The following is a 13,736-nucleotide window of genomic DNA, read 5'->3' as shown; positions in this document are numbered from 1 at the left end:
AAGGGGGTGTGTCTTTGTGTGTCACATGACAGTGTCACGGTGACATATTAGCAGAGACACGATTTCACATATCATATCATATAATATAGTATAGTAATTTCACAAAATCATATAATTTTTGTCTCTCATCTTTGCTCATGAACTAAAATGTCCATAGATTTTAGCCCAGTTTTTTATTTTTTATTTTACAAGTTTTTATAATATAAATATTATATTATATATAAAATAATAATAAAATAGTATAGTAATGTATAGTATATATTATATATAATAATATAATATAGTATAGTAATCATAAAATAAATATTATAAAAAGTCAAATGTATTTTTGTTTAATTTTTTGTTAACCAAATGATCACTACTCACCACTCGGTCCCAAATTTATATTCATAAGTCATGGCAATAAACAAAACGTTTATTTGCAAATTTGCAAGCAATGGAAAAATGCATACCTGGTAGGTGACTTTGCCGGCATAGTGCTTGAGGGTGAACTCGGGCAGCGGCATCTTTGGCTTGGCGTACAGGGGGTCGTTACCATGGTGATAATGGCACTTCTGCAGGAACGTGTGGTCTGTGGCCTAATTGACACAAGAGCAGGTGGTCAGCGCTCGTTAGGTCCCTTTTTTTCTTGGGGACATTTGGCAGCAAAAAAAACAAAAGGCTACCTGAGGGAAACCACACTGGTCGTCAAGTATGCGTAGTATCCCATGAGGCTTTGCGGCAATCAGGTCCAGGCAGGCCTGGTTGTGGCTGAAGGCTTGCTGCTGCCACTCGATCTGCTCGCGCATGTACTCCTCCTTATGGGCGCAATTTTTACCATTACAGTCAAACCGTGGACATTTTCATACTTTTAAAAAAATTTTTTTTATGTATAACATGTACTGTATAAAACTGTTAGCTTATTATTTTCATGTTATCATTAATACAGCGTTGGTGTGTATATCACGGCTTAGAACCTAAAAATATCAATTACTACTTTTCAATGAGCTGCTTTGCATTTTTTTTTCATTTTCAAAAAAATAGTATACAGTAAATGCTATTTCTGAATTCATCGATTCACATTTTTTTCACATTTACGTGTTTGCTGTAACTCCCTAAAATGCCATCATAGAGTGGCAAAATAGGAAATTAGTAATTGTGTTGAAGTGATAGATTTTGACTGTTTGAAGTCAAGCTAAACAAAAATCTTGACAAAAATCTGTTCTACGCACCGTCCATAATCTAAACACAGCATTCTGATTAATGTTGCGATTCTGGAATATGAATTAAGCAGAAAAAGCCACCAATTTTTATCCATCTCAAGGGGGCGGCCATTTTGTCACTTTCTGAAGATGACATCACAGTTGCTCAGGGCTCCCGGTAACAACCAATCTTGGATCAGCTCTCAAATGTCACATGACCAAATTCGGAAAACAGGTGAGCCACGACTGGTCAGTACCTGAGCGACTGTGACGTTTGGTTTGGTTTGGTTTATTGAACATCGAACCTGATTTCAACAGGAAGTGACTTGATAGGAAGCGACCAGGAAGTGACCTGTTTCAACAGGAAGTGACCCGGAACTGACCTGATTTCAACAGGAAGTGACTTGATTTTAACAGGAAGTGACCTTATTTCAACAGGAATTGACCCGGAAGTGGCCTAAAATCAACAGGAAGTGACCTGATTTCAACAGGAAGTGACCCAGGACTGACCTGATTTCAACAGGAAGTGACTTTATTTTTAACAGGAAGTGACCCAGAAGTGACTAGATTTTAACAAGAAGTGACCCAGAACTGACCTGATTTCAACAGGAAGTGACCTGATTTCAACAAGAAGTGATTTGATTCAATAGGAAGTGACCTGATTTCAACAGGAAGTGACCCAGAAGTGGCCTAAAATCAACAGGAAGTGACCTGATTTCAACAGGAAGTGACCTGATTTCAACAGGACGTGACCCGGAACTGACCTGATTTCAACAGGAAGTGACTTGATTTCAACAGGAAGTGACCCAGAAGTGACCTGATTTCAACAGGAAGTGCCCTGATTTCAACAGGATTTGGCAAACTGTTCAGTGCATGCGGCTTTGCACCTTGCAAGAGTCAGCAGTCATATCCAAAATTTCCACGAACATTTTTCTCGTGTATCATTAAAATAGAAAACAAAAGAAAGGAATGAAGGAAAAAAAGAATTGAAAATAAACAGAACATGGACTTTCCAAATATTAGTGTACGTTATAAACGCTTATGCAAAAAAAGTAAAAGTTAAAAGAAAGCCTGACATATACAGTTAATCTAATCACAACATGAGAAATGTGATGTTGAAGTGGCAAAATGGCCACCCACGTGATGATTACAAACAGGTGGACTTTGCTGCTTAATTCATATACCAGATAGACGATTCAAAATAATTTATGAGTGCGTCAATTACTTTTCTTTGTTTTTTTTTTTGTTTTTTTTGCTATTGTGGAAGTTCTTGGTATAGTAATAAGTATAGTAAAAGGAGACGTGCAAAAAAAAAAAAAAGCCCAAGGATTTCCCTGACCTGCTCCTGCTGGATGATGACTTTGTTAAAGAAGAACTGCAAAGTTTCGTTGGCGTAGTTGATGCACAGCTGCTCAAAACTGTTCACCTGTAGCTCCTACAGAGATTTTATTCATTAAAAGTGAGCGGGCGGGGGTCAACACCAACCACAATTTGGACTAATATGAGCGGGACCTCAAATCCATAAATGTCCAGTATGGCGACGGAGAGCGCCTCGTTGCGAGGGTACACCCGCCCGTTGATACGCTCCGTCAGCCAGTTGAAGAGCAGCGAGTAGAGGATCTTGGCAACGGCGTCTCTACCAGACACGCACACACAAACACACACAACAGGGTTGCTATGGAAACAAGGGAACCTGGTTCCTATGGAAACAAGAGGGCATCTGAAAAGATATGACCCCCCCCCCGTCACGTCTCCAAACCCCCCTGAAACCCCTTTTGTCTTTACATCCTCTGTCCTTACTTGGCTCCGTCAAAGATGGGAAGAGGATATCAAAGAGGTCTCACTCAGCAATAACGTAAAGTCAGAGCAATTCAAGTTGATTTTTTCAAAGTTTTGTTACTAACAAAAAAAACAGTGTAAACACGGTATTCTGATTAATATTGTGGAGTATGACTGGAACCTGTTTTTGTTTGACATTAAAACAAAGAAATGTGGAAGTTTAAAATTTCTGTTTTTTTTGTTTGTTTTTTTTTTGGGGGGGGGGGGGGAAGATAGAGCTATGGTATTTGCTACTTTAAGTTTTCATTAATTTTTTTAAAACCTTTTTTATTTCTTCTTATTTTGTCCCCCTTTTTTTTTTACTAAAAATGAATATTGGCTTCAAATATCGGTTACCGGCCTCCTCGACTACTAATACTGTAATTGGCATCTGTATCGGCCCTGAAAAAAAAACATAAAAAAAAAAAAAAAAACACATAACGATATATCTTTACTAGTGGGGGTGCATAGAAAATAATACAAAGAAAATTTTTGACAACAATTTTACAATTTTTAAAAGGATTTTATGTTAAAAATCATTTTGTTTTAAGGGTGAAGGGCCACACTTCTGTTAACAAATATTTTTTTGTGACTGCTAAAGCGCAAAAAAAAAAAAAATCCAATTAAAATAGTCTAACATCAAATAATTGTAAATAGAAAAAAAACTGACCTGGCATCCACGGCGCTTTCCACCGTGAGCGGAGTGGATATTTTTTCCCTGACTGTGTCCTGCAACGGGAGCATGCCGACATCATGATGTCGTTTATGTCGGTTGCGTGTCGTTGGCGTGTAGTCGGCGCGTCGCGGCGCTCACCATCACTTTGAAGGTGACGCACTTCTGCAGGCCTTCGGGCGACACCTGCAGCAGCTCGGCGACCACTCGGATCTCCTGAGTGCTCGCCACCGACGCCGACGCCTCCTGAGCACCTCCAGCCTGCAGGGGGCGCCAATCAGTGTCATTAACAAGTGTTTGGTGGAGGCGGGGCTTGTTAAATTCACGGAAACAGTGGAGGCTGGTGTCTGTGGATCTATCCTTCCTTCCGTCCTTCCTTCTTTCTTTCAAGTCTGTCCTGCCAAGTCTGTTCACGTCTGTCCATGTCCTGCCAACTCTGTCCATGTTCAGCCAAATCTGTCCTGCCAATGTCCACGTTCTGCCAAGTCTGTCCACATTTGTCCAAGTCTGTCCTGCCAAGTCTGTCCACGTTCTGCCAAATCTGTCCTGCCAATGTCCACGTTCTGCCAAGTCTGTCCACGTGCTGCCAAGTCTGTCCACGTCATGACATGTCTGTCCATGTTCTGCCAAGTCTGTCCTGCCAATGTCCACGTTCTGCCAAGTCTGTCCACGTCATGACAAGTCTGTCCCCGTTCTGCCAAGTCTGTCCACGTCATGACATGTCTGTCCATGTTCTGCCAAGTCTGTCCACGTCATGACAAGTCTGTCCCCGTTCTGCCAAGTCTGTCCTGCCAAGTCTGTCCACGTGCTGCCAAGTCTGTCCACGTCATGACAAGTCTGTCCACGTCATGACATGTCTGTCCATGTTCTGCCAAGTCTGTCCTGACAAGTTAGTCCACGTTCTGCCAAGTCTGTCCACGTCTGTCCTGCCAAGTCTGTCCACGTTCTGCCAAATCTGTCCTGCCAATGTCCCCATTCTGCCAAGTCTGTCCACGTCATGACATGTCTGTCCATGTTCTGCCAAGTCTGTCCACGTCATGACAAGTCTGTCCCCGTTCTGCCAAGTCTGTCCTGCCAAGTCTGTCCACGTGCTGCCAAGTCTGTCCACGTCAGGACAAGTCTGTCCACGTTCTGCCAAGTCTGTCCACGTCATGACATGTCTGTCCATGTTCTGCCAAGTCTGTCCTGACAAGTTAGTCCACGTTCTGCCAAGTCTGTCCACGTCTGTCCTGCCATGTCTGTCCACGTTCTGCCAAATCTGTCCTGCCAATGTCCACGTTCTGCCAAGTCTGTCCACGTCATGACAAGTCTGTCCCCGTTCTGCCAAGTCTGTCCTGCCAAGTCTGTCCACGTGCTGCCAAGTCTGTCCACGTCATGACAAGTCTGTCCCCGTTCTGCCAAGTCTGTCCACGTCATGACAAGTCTGTCCACGTTCTGCCAAGTCTGTCCACGTCATGACATGTCTGTCCATGTTCTGCCAAGTCTGTCCTGCCAAGTCTGTCCTGCCAAGTCTGTCCACGTCTGTCCATGTTCTGCCAAGTCGGTCCACGTCATGCCAAGTCTGTCCTGCCAAGTCTGTCCACGTTCACTCCAGTCATGGCAACCAGTCTGCTCACGTTCCATCCCGTCCTGTCTGTCACCATCTTTATTGTCAATTTCCTCACGTTGCGCTTCCGGTCTGTCTCCCTGCCTTGTTTCTCCTCCTTTGGGTCCATCTCCCCTCATCCACTCGCTCCGCGCTTCATGACTGAGTGGCAGGTTGGTGCTGGATTTCGCTTTGCTTCCTCTTTCTTTTCTTTGATCTTTCCTCTGATCTCCTGACCTTCTTGAACTTAACGACCCTGGCGAGACTTTTGAAGTATCCGCTTCAGGTGAAGGGTGACGGGATTTTTGTTTCAGGTGAATTCATGAGCACAAACTCACACGCACGCACGCATATAGGAGAGCAATGATGATGACATGCTGAATCGGTGAAACTGCTGAATGAAGAATACTCAGCTCTCTTTCTCTCTCTCAAAAAAAAAGTTTGGTTTAGCATCCACGTGTGCGACGTTGTTGACCTGGTGCGACTGGAAGTAGACGTTTCCGAGATGGAGGATGGATGACAGGAGGCGGTAGATGTCCTTTTGCTCCTCGGCGCCGAATCGCAGGACGTCCATGGCGCTCGCCAGGCGCCGGAAATCCTCGCCGTCGTCCTTGCCTTCGATTTTGCAGTCGCCCCCCTGCGCTCACGTGCACACACAAAGAGGCCTCTCAAAAAAAACTAAAAGTCCACAAAAATAGGTAAGTAAAAATGTGTCAGTCGGCCGGGATGAAGGCGAGCGTCGCAGAACGGCATTTTCATCACGTCAGTGCATTGACTTCAAACGAAAGCTTACGCCAGCCACGTTCACATTTGTGGCCATTCGTCAACGGCCGCCGAATGAACGTCACCTTGGCGCAGAGACGTTTGTGAAGCCAGAAAGTGATGAGCTGCGCTCTTCTCGGCGTGTGCACGCACCTGATTGAGATAGTAGTAGGTCTCGGCATCCTGCAGATACAGCGAGCGCTTCTCGTGCGGAGGGAGGCCCGCCAGCATCTCGTAGAAAATGTGGTAGTTCCTCTCCGATTTGGCCTGAAAAACAAAAACACACTCAAGATATGTCGGACATTTCAATGTGAAATACAAACAGTATTCGCATCCTGTACTGTATTAGTGGTTGACTGTCATTTCACTTTTTATGCTAAGCTAAATGGCTAACTGAGTTTCTCCTGTACTACGTTTCAGAATGTAACTAACATTTGTAACTAAGGTACCTTGTGCAAAAGTGCCTGAACAAAATCATTATTTAAATTTGGATTTAAAATAATAATAATAATAATAATACACTATTATTGTTGTTATTATAATACTACTACTACTACTAAGAATTATAATATACCATGATTGTTATTATCATTATAATAATGCTAATTAGCTATTATTCAAAATTACTATTTAAAATTATTATTTAAACTTTGTATTTAAAATAATAATAATAATAACCATCAATTATTGTTGTTATTAACATAATACTAATTATTATTATTAATGTATAATAATAATAATAATAATAATACACTATTATTGTTATTATTATCGTTACAATAATACTATTTCTAATAATATAATACTATAATAATAATTAGTACACCATTATTGTTATCATTGTAATAATAATAATTAGCTATTATTCAAAACTACAATTTAAAATTGTTATTTAAACTTTGTATTTAAAATAATAATAATAATACGCTATTATTGTTATCATAATAATACAAATTATTATTATTATTATTTTAAATAAAAAAATTAAATAATGATTTTAAATAGTAATTTTAAATAATAGCTAATAACTATTTTAGAAATTAAAAAAATAATAAAAAAGAATGAACTAATCCTAACTCAACAAATTAAATATCAAAATAAAAACAATATACGTTCCAAACCCCACTCCAGCTAGGAAAGAAGCTAGAAAATGGATGTATGGATAATTATGATAGTTACATTAATATTGATGATTTAAAAGGATGGGTAATAAACAAATTAATTCATAATAATAATAATGTGTCCAACTCACCTGTCACCCTGAACGTGACAAGCAGTACAAAATGGGTGGTGGGATAGTATATATTTTTTTAAAGGATGGATAAAAATTTTGCCATGAACAAAAACATCTCAACATGCAAACCCCCTCAAAAATAAGCGACTTGTTTCCTCAAACAACAAAAAACTGGTTAAAAAAATAAAATGCGCTAATACGTGAATTTGCAAATTCCGAACAAACACTGAATACAAAATAAAAGAAACATTACAAATGAAATGCCACTTTCAGGTCAGATATAGACGGCATGACATGTGCCAAGAAAAATACCAATCAGACGTGTGCATGGGAAAGTCGGACAGGTGCGTCTGAGTGATCGCAATCAGAACAGACGTTTGCGCGTGCGAGCGCGAGGTCATCTTCGTCCCGCGGACGACAGCAGACGCTATCGATGGAGACGTTTGATGGACATTCGGGATTAAAGGGACGCACGCTTCGTGTTTGACACCTCACACCGACTTGACTGACTGACTGACTGACTCATCTGGCTCCTCTTTCTCACACTCTGACTCACTTGTAAGAAAACGCCGTTGGTGCGCGCGTGTGTCCAGTTTACCTGAAAGACAATGCGAGACTTCTCCAACAGGTACTGAGACGTTATGGCACCGCTGATGACACCCCTGGTTCATTAGGTGGGAGTGGACACAAAGCACACGCACAAAAAACACATTTGAGAGTTAAGTAACAAGCCGTGCATGTGTCATGTGTTTGGTCTGTTAATGTTCCAAAGTTACGAGTGTTCGATTCCTCTGCATGTGTCGTATCGCTAACGTTGGAGGCCATTACTCATCATTACAATGGTTTTATATATATATATATATATGTATATATATATATATATATATATATAATTATTTTTTTTTTAAATTCCACACCATAGAGGTCATGTTTTCATAAAAAAAAAAAAAAAAATCAAGATTATCGTGTTTAATTGGCAACTGGACTGGAGTTTTTTTTCGTTTTGTTTTGTTTTTCTCATATATATAAAATCTTAACACAGAAATATAAAGGTGAATGACAGAATGTAAAAAAACAAAACAAAACAAAAGTGTAAATTCTTGAAAAAAATGAGAATTATTAGAATGTGGCAAAATTGTTCCCGAAGATGTCCCGACTGAGCTGAACAATTTGAATTTGACCATTTCTGCATTGATTCAGGAATTCTGTCATGGAAAATGTTGGAATTTGGGAAATGTCGGCGGGGAAAAAAAAAACAAAAACAATGTCAACATTTCGAAGTTGGAATGATTTCAATATTTGAGTATGTCGAGAAATTCAGCAGGATGAATTCAATTGGGAAAATTCTTGTCAATGTGACCCCCCTCCTCCTCCCCCACCCATGGAATTATGGGAAAAGTATGAACGTTCAAACTACTCACTCCTCCATGCAGATCTGGGTGAATTTCCCAAAGCGTGATGAGTTGTCATTGCGCACCGTTTTGGCATTGCCAAAGGACTCCAATAGGGGCGTGGCTTCCAGGATCTAATGAATATGTAAATATGTGTTAGCTTGGCAACCTCCAACAGGCTTCGACAACAATCCACTTGAAGAACCTTACCTCTATCTGACAGGACACGGTCACGACAAAGGAAAGTGACAATTGAGTTAGCCTAATTTTTTTGCTTATATACGCAGTATATGGATTTATTATGTAAAAAAAAAGTATGAAAAATGGCAGATGTACCTGTTGCGTCACATTGCGCTTGTGGTGTATGGCTGTCAGGTAACGCAAGATCAGTTTGGTGGCTTCCGTCTTCCCGGATCCGCTTTCTCCACTGTAAATAAATCATTCCCAAAAAAAAAAAGAAAAAAAAATATCAGTTTAAAAAAAAACAAAAAAAAACGGAATGAGGTTCTGGAACAAAAGGGACACAAACTTGGTACCTGATCACAATACACTGGTTGTCTTTGGCATCCATCATGTTGGTGTAGGAGAGGTTAGCGAGGGCAAAAAGATGACTGCAACACAGGCATACGTTTAAGCTCAATATTCAATAACATATGACATTAATACCGCTAAGCTAGCAAAGCAGACTGTTCTTTCCGGTCTGACAAAAACAAGTCAACAAGCAGAGTGGACATTTCAGTAACGTATTATACTAGTTAGCACATTAGCTAGGTTTACTCGCTAAGCTAGCAGGATGGCCTGAAGTACAGAAGAACAGTTAGCCACTAGTGGATTCTTCTTCAGGTGGATTCTTCTTCTACAATATCCACCAAACTAGCAGCGGGGGCTCTTTTTTAATAACATATTACACTAACAACTAATCTAGCAGGTTGGACTCTTAAGTACAGTAATATGCTAATAACTAAAACAGCGGTACAATACAGTATTATCATAGCCACAAATCTAGAAGAGTGGAATTTGAAGTATAGTATTACACTAAGCTGAATACAATTTTGAGAATACATTAGGACATAAAAGTGTCAGTGTTGGACGCGCACAGCAAAACGAGGGTCTTACGGAGGGTTGTCGCCCAGGCCGTGACCCTCATACTGCAGCACCACGTCTGTCCCGTAGATGTTGAGCAGCTTGTAGGGGTTGACGGAGATCAGGATGCTGCCGATGTACGTCTTTTGGAAGACAAAAATCAAAGTGTTTTGTATTAGGAAGTGTACATTTTTGAGGTTATTAAATGCGCACGGGGACACTTACGTAAATGAGATCCTGGTCGTACCGTTTCTTGAGGTTCATCAGGACGGTGGTCTCATTCAGTTCACTGAAATTAAACAGGTCAAGATGTTGAGAACGGGTCTACAAACGGGCACCCAAATATTAGACTTGTGGAGCTTACGGCAGCTGCGTCAAATCCTCCATGCCCTCAGCCCAGCGCTTCACCCTGTGGCTGGTTGTCGGCATGCTTAGGATGGAGTAGATCTGAAAAATAATGGTCTAGTTATTCTGAAAGATTTGGTCTTCATGGTCCAGATTTGAGATGATTCTCTGTTACCTTGTCATACCAGCTCTGACCAGGAACCCTTTCTCGGACAGGAGTCCAGTCTGGATCCTGAAGCTGTCCATTCTCAACATTGGGCGTGGGTAAGTAGCCATCTAACACACCCGTTTCTCTATACATGGACCACTTGGTCAGATGCTGGACTGTGCCGTGAGGTAAAACTCTCTCAGCAGCCCACACGTCCTCCCCTGTTTCACCACCACCTCTGGCATTCCGAGCCCAGTGGCCTGAGCGCGGCCCATAGGGTGGGACTGCAGCGTAGCGATTATCCTCACCGTATAGCGCTGCTGGGGGCCTGTACGAAGCGTAGCGAAGCTGCTGGTTTTGGATGCCGTTGGCCAGGCTGGGATTGTGGAACCGTCTTGTCAGGACGGAGCCGTCCGGCAGCCTGTGGGTTAAACGTGTCTTAAGTTATAACTTAACTATGCGCTGTTTGCTGCCTTTCGTAAGAATGCCCTGATTTATGTCTGTTTTTCGTTCTTCTTGACCTGTAACGGACGCCGCGCAGTTCATCGTTCTTCAGGGCGGAGGAGAGTTTCGGACTGTCGGGTTGTGGTGCCCCCGTGAACACAGAGTTTTGAGGGAGGTGAAAGCGATCAGTAGAACGGAGGGCCATGTTCTTTCTTAGAGCACCGGTGAGGTTTGGAGGCTGACCAGGGATGACCAGGGAACCATCAGGGAGTTGATATGAAGCATTCCGCATGCCTCGATTGGCAAGAGCCTACCAGGCGGTAAAAGTGAGAAACTATTTGAAAAGTCTACACCACCTGGAGAAGTGTGAAAACAAACAGGGTTAATCGGATTATGTACCTTTGACAAGTCAGGAGTGAGCGGTTTACGCGGGTCGATGATGATGGTTCCGTCAGGCAGGGTGTATGATACACCCTTCAGGAAGGGGTTCTGAAGGGCAGCGGTCAGGGTGGGACTCTTTGGTTTTCTTGGGTCGACAATCATGGTTCCATCGGGGAGGGTGAGGGTTGCCCCCTTCAAGGCCGGGTTATTGAGAGCCTGTTACGGAGAAGGTTGACAGCTAGTTTCAGGTAAGGTAAGGTGACGGCATTAGAGACAAACTATTTAGTCACGTTGGTGCATTTCAATGAGGGGTTAATAACAAACCTTCAACAAGTCTGGTGGGATGGGCGTATTGGGGTCTCGAACTCCCTCTGGCAGGTTAAAGGAGGCATTCTTGAGGGCAGGGTTCTGAAGGGCATTGGCCAGACTCGGAGAGACTGGCTTGCGTGGGTCGATGATGATCGTGCCATCGGGCAGCGTGTAAGATGCCGATTTCAGGAAAGGGTTCTGAAGTGCTGCCGCCAGGTTGGGGGATTTCTGTTTTTTCGGGTCAATGACGATGGTACCATCGGGCAGTGAGTAGGAAGCGTCACGTAAAGCGGGGTTCTTTAGGGCCTTAGCGAGGTCTGGGGAAACAGGTTGCTGTATGCGAAGAGATTTGGTTAACGGTTATCAAAGGCAGAAACAATGTATATTCAAATCATGATTTATAAATCATACATTACTTGATTTTTAGGGTCTATAATTGTACCATCAGGTAGAGTGTACGTAGCAGTCCTGAGATCCTGGTTCTGAAGCGCTCTGGCAAGGTTAGGAGACATGGGTTTCTGGGGAATTCGCGGGTCCTGCATTTTGCAGAATTAAAAGTGACATTCTACTTGGTGAGAACTACACAAAAACGCTTAAACAGGCTGTCCCCCAGAAAAATATTTAGTATTAAAAGTATTCTTTCTTTGATTGTCCATTACGTATATACTTATCCACAGGTACCACAGAAGATAACAATGTCTCACAATTCCAAAAGAAATGTTCTGTAATGTTGTAAAATCCATTGGTTCACGTTACAAGTTATATTTGGAAAATGGTGGAAACCAATTTTAATATTTTTTAATGTGCAGGAATAAGCAGACTAGACATTAAATCGTCATAGATTTTATGTTATTTTTGTCAGTAATTTAACTGATCAGACTTGTGTCTTTATCAACAAACACAAAAATAAAAATAAAAATGTTATATATAAGTCATGGCCCGTCAAAGAGGAAGTATATATCTTTGGGACACACTGTATATGGAGAAAAAAGGCTTTTAATACCCACCCTGATAACTGATCCATCAGGCAAAATGTATGAGGCTCCTCGGATTTGTTGGTTCTGCAAGGCTTGGACGAGCTGCGGTGAGGAACGTGGTTCCACATAAGGCGACACTACAGTTCCGTCTGGTAGCCGATATGATGCCCGCACCAGCTGTGGATTCTGTATGGCACTCGCCAGCATTGGTGAAGAAGGTGGCGGTGGTCCGTAGGGGGATCGGCTGAGTTGCAAAGGAGTCTGATAGGATGCGTGGCGGAGGTTAGGGTTCTGCTGCAGTGCGCTATGGAGCTTGGGGCTGGCAGGCGCGTAAGGGTTATAGCGCTGCATTATTGGGGATCTTAAAGATGCCATGCCCTGAAAGTCGGCACGGTTCTGCAAAGCATCATGCAGCAGCGGCGCTGGGCCAGGCTCAGATATGTAATCGTACCCGGTAACATATGTCTGTCCATATGGCGACTGGAGCTGCGGAGTGGGATAGGCAGTCATACCTCTGAGTGCTTGACTATGTCTCATAGCTCCAGAAAGCAGTGGAGGTGAAGGCCCAGACTGACCGTATGGGGACTGAGGCCTTTGAAGGGGAGAAACATAGGAGGCATCTCTTAGCGCCTGGTTTTGCAGCGCTCTGGAGACCATTGGGGAAGTTGGAGGAAGGGGCTGCTGATAAGGAGATAACGGTCTAGGTAGAGGAGAAGCATAGGATGCATCTCTCAGCGACTGGTTTTGCAGCGCTCTAGACACCATCGGGGAGGAAGGGGCCATGGGCTGCTCATACGGAGATAGTGACCTTGGTAGAGGTGAAGCATAGGATGCATCCCTCACTGCCTGGTTTTGCAGTGCTCGAGACACCATCGGGGAGGAAGGGGCTACAGGTTGCTCATAAGGGGATAGTGGCCTCAGCAAAGGTGAAACGTAGGATGCATCTCTCACTGCTTGATTCTGCAGTGCTCCGGCCAAGAGTGGAGAAGAAGGAATGCCGGGGGCCAAAGGGGAAAGGTAGGAAGCATCTTGAAGTGCTTGGTTTTGTATTGCAGCTGAGAGCAAAGGGGATGATGGAGGATGCGGCACTGCATATTGGGCTGCCGTTCTGTCCATGTCCACCACTGGGACGGCTTGAGGGCCAAAAGGGGAAGATAAAGAGGCCTGTCTGATAGTTTGATTTTGTAAGGCGCTAGATAGCATCGGTGAAGCAGGTGTGGCAACTGGATCGGTGAAAGGATCCACGTATGGAGCCGAGCCGTACAGCTCCGGAGGAGGCAAGAGGGGCGTGGACATATGAGAATGTCGAGGAGAAAGGCGTGGGGATGCAGGATGCGAAATTTGCTTGAGCGAGGCCGTAGCAGGAGGCATCCTCCTTAAGGAATTTTGGGCCACAAGGGGACGC

The 13,736-nt window shown here is 43.1% G+C and overlaps 1 protein-coding gene across 1 annotated transcript in view; it reads right to left on the bottom strand.

Annotated features, from left to right (window-relative positions):
* myo15ab (myosin XVAb) overlaps positions 1–13,301 on the bottom strand; it is a 43,373-nt gene extending 30,072 nt beyond the window's left edge. The window contains exons 1-22 of the mRNA XM_077525779.1: positions 12,362–13,301; positions 11,771–11,890; positions 11,370–11,687; positions 11,064–11,261; positions 10,742–10,974; positions 10,248–10,641; positions 10,092–10,174; positions 9,953–10,016; positions 9,761–9,870; positions 9,181–9,255; positions 8,981–9,071; positions 8,855–8,860; positions 8,675–8,778; positions 7,852–7,915; positions 6,173–6,286; positions 5,733–5,894; positions 3,814–3,933; positions 3,670–3,728; positions 2,694–2,817; positions 2,521–2,616; positions 666–797; positions 453–578 (exon numbers count right to left, since the gene is read on the bottom strand). Of these exons, the coding sequence (XP_077381905.1) occupies positions 453–578; positions 666–797; positions 2,521–2,616; positions 2,694–2,817; positions 3,670–3,728; positions 3,814–3,933; positions 5,733–5,894; positions 6,173–6,286; positions 7,852–7,915; positions 8,675–8,778; positions 8,855–8,860; positions 8,981–9,071; positions 9,181–9,255; positions 9,761–9,870; positions 9,953–10,016; positions 10,092–10,174; positions 10,248–10,641; positions 10,742–10,974; positions 11,064–11,261; positions 11,370–11,687; positions 11,771–11,890; positions 12,362–13,204 (3,636 nt within the window). The 5' untranslated portion in view covers positions 13,205–13,301. The remainder of the gene's footprint in view (positions 1–452; positions 579–665; positions 798–2,520; positions 2,617–2,693; positions 2,818–3,669; positions 3,729–3,813; positions 3,934–5,732; positions 5,895–6,172; positions 6,287–7,851; positions 7,916–8,674; positions 8,779–8,854; positions 8,861–8,980; positions 9,072–9,180; positions 9,256–9,760; positions 9,871–9,952; positions 10,017–10,091; positions 10,175–10,247; positions 10,642–10,741; positions 10,975–11,063; positions 11,262–11,369; positions 11,688–11,770; positions 11,891–12,361) is intronic.
* Positions 13,302–13,736: the final 435 nt, after the last annotated feature.

The sequence above is a fragment of the Festucalex cinctus genome, chromosome 6, assembly GCF_051991245.1.
Source record: "Festucalex cinctus isolate MCC-2025b chromosome 6, RoL_Fcin_1.0, whole genome shotgun sequence".
In the NCBI taxonomy this organism is placed as follows: Eukaryota; Metazoa; Chordata; class Actinopteri; order Syngnathiformes; family Syngnathidae; genus Festucalex; species Festucalex cinctus.
This window is presented reverse-complemented; position numbering and strand designations above follow the sequence as displayed.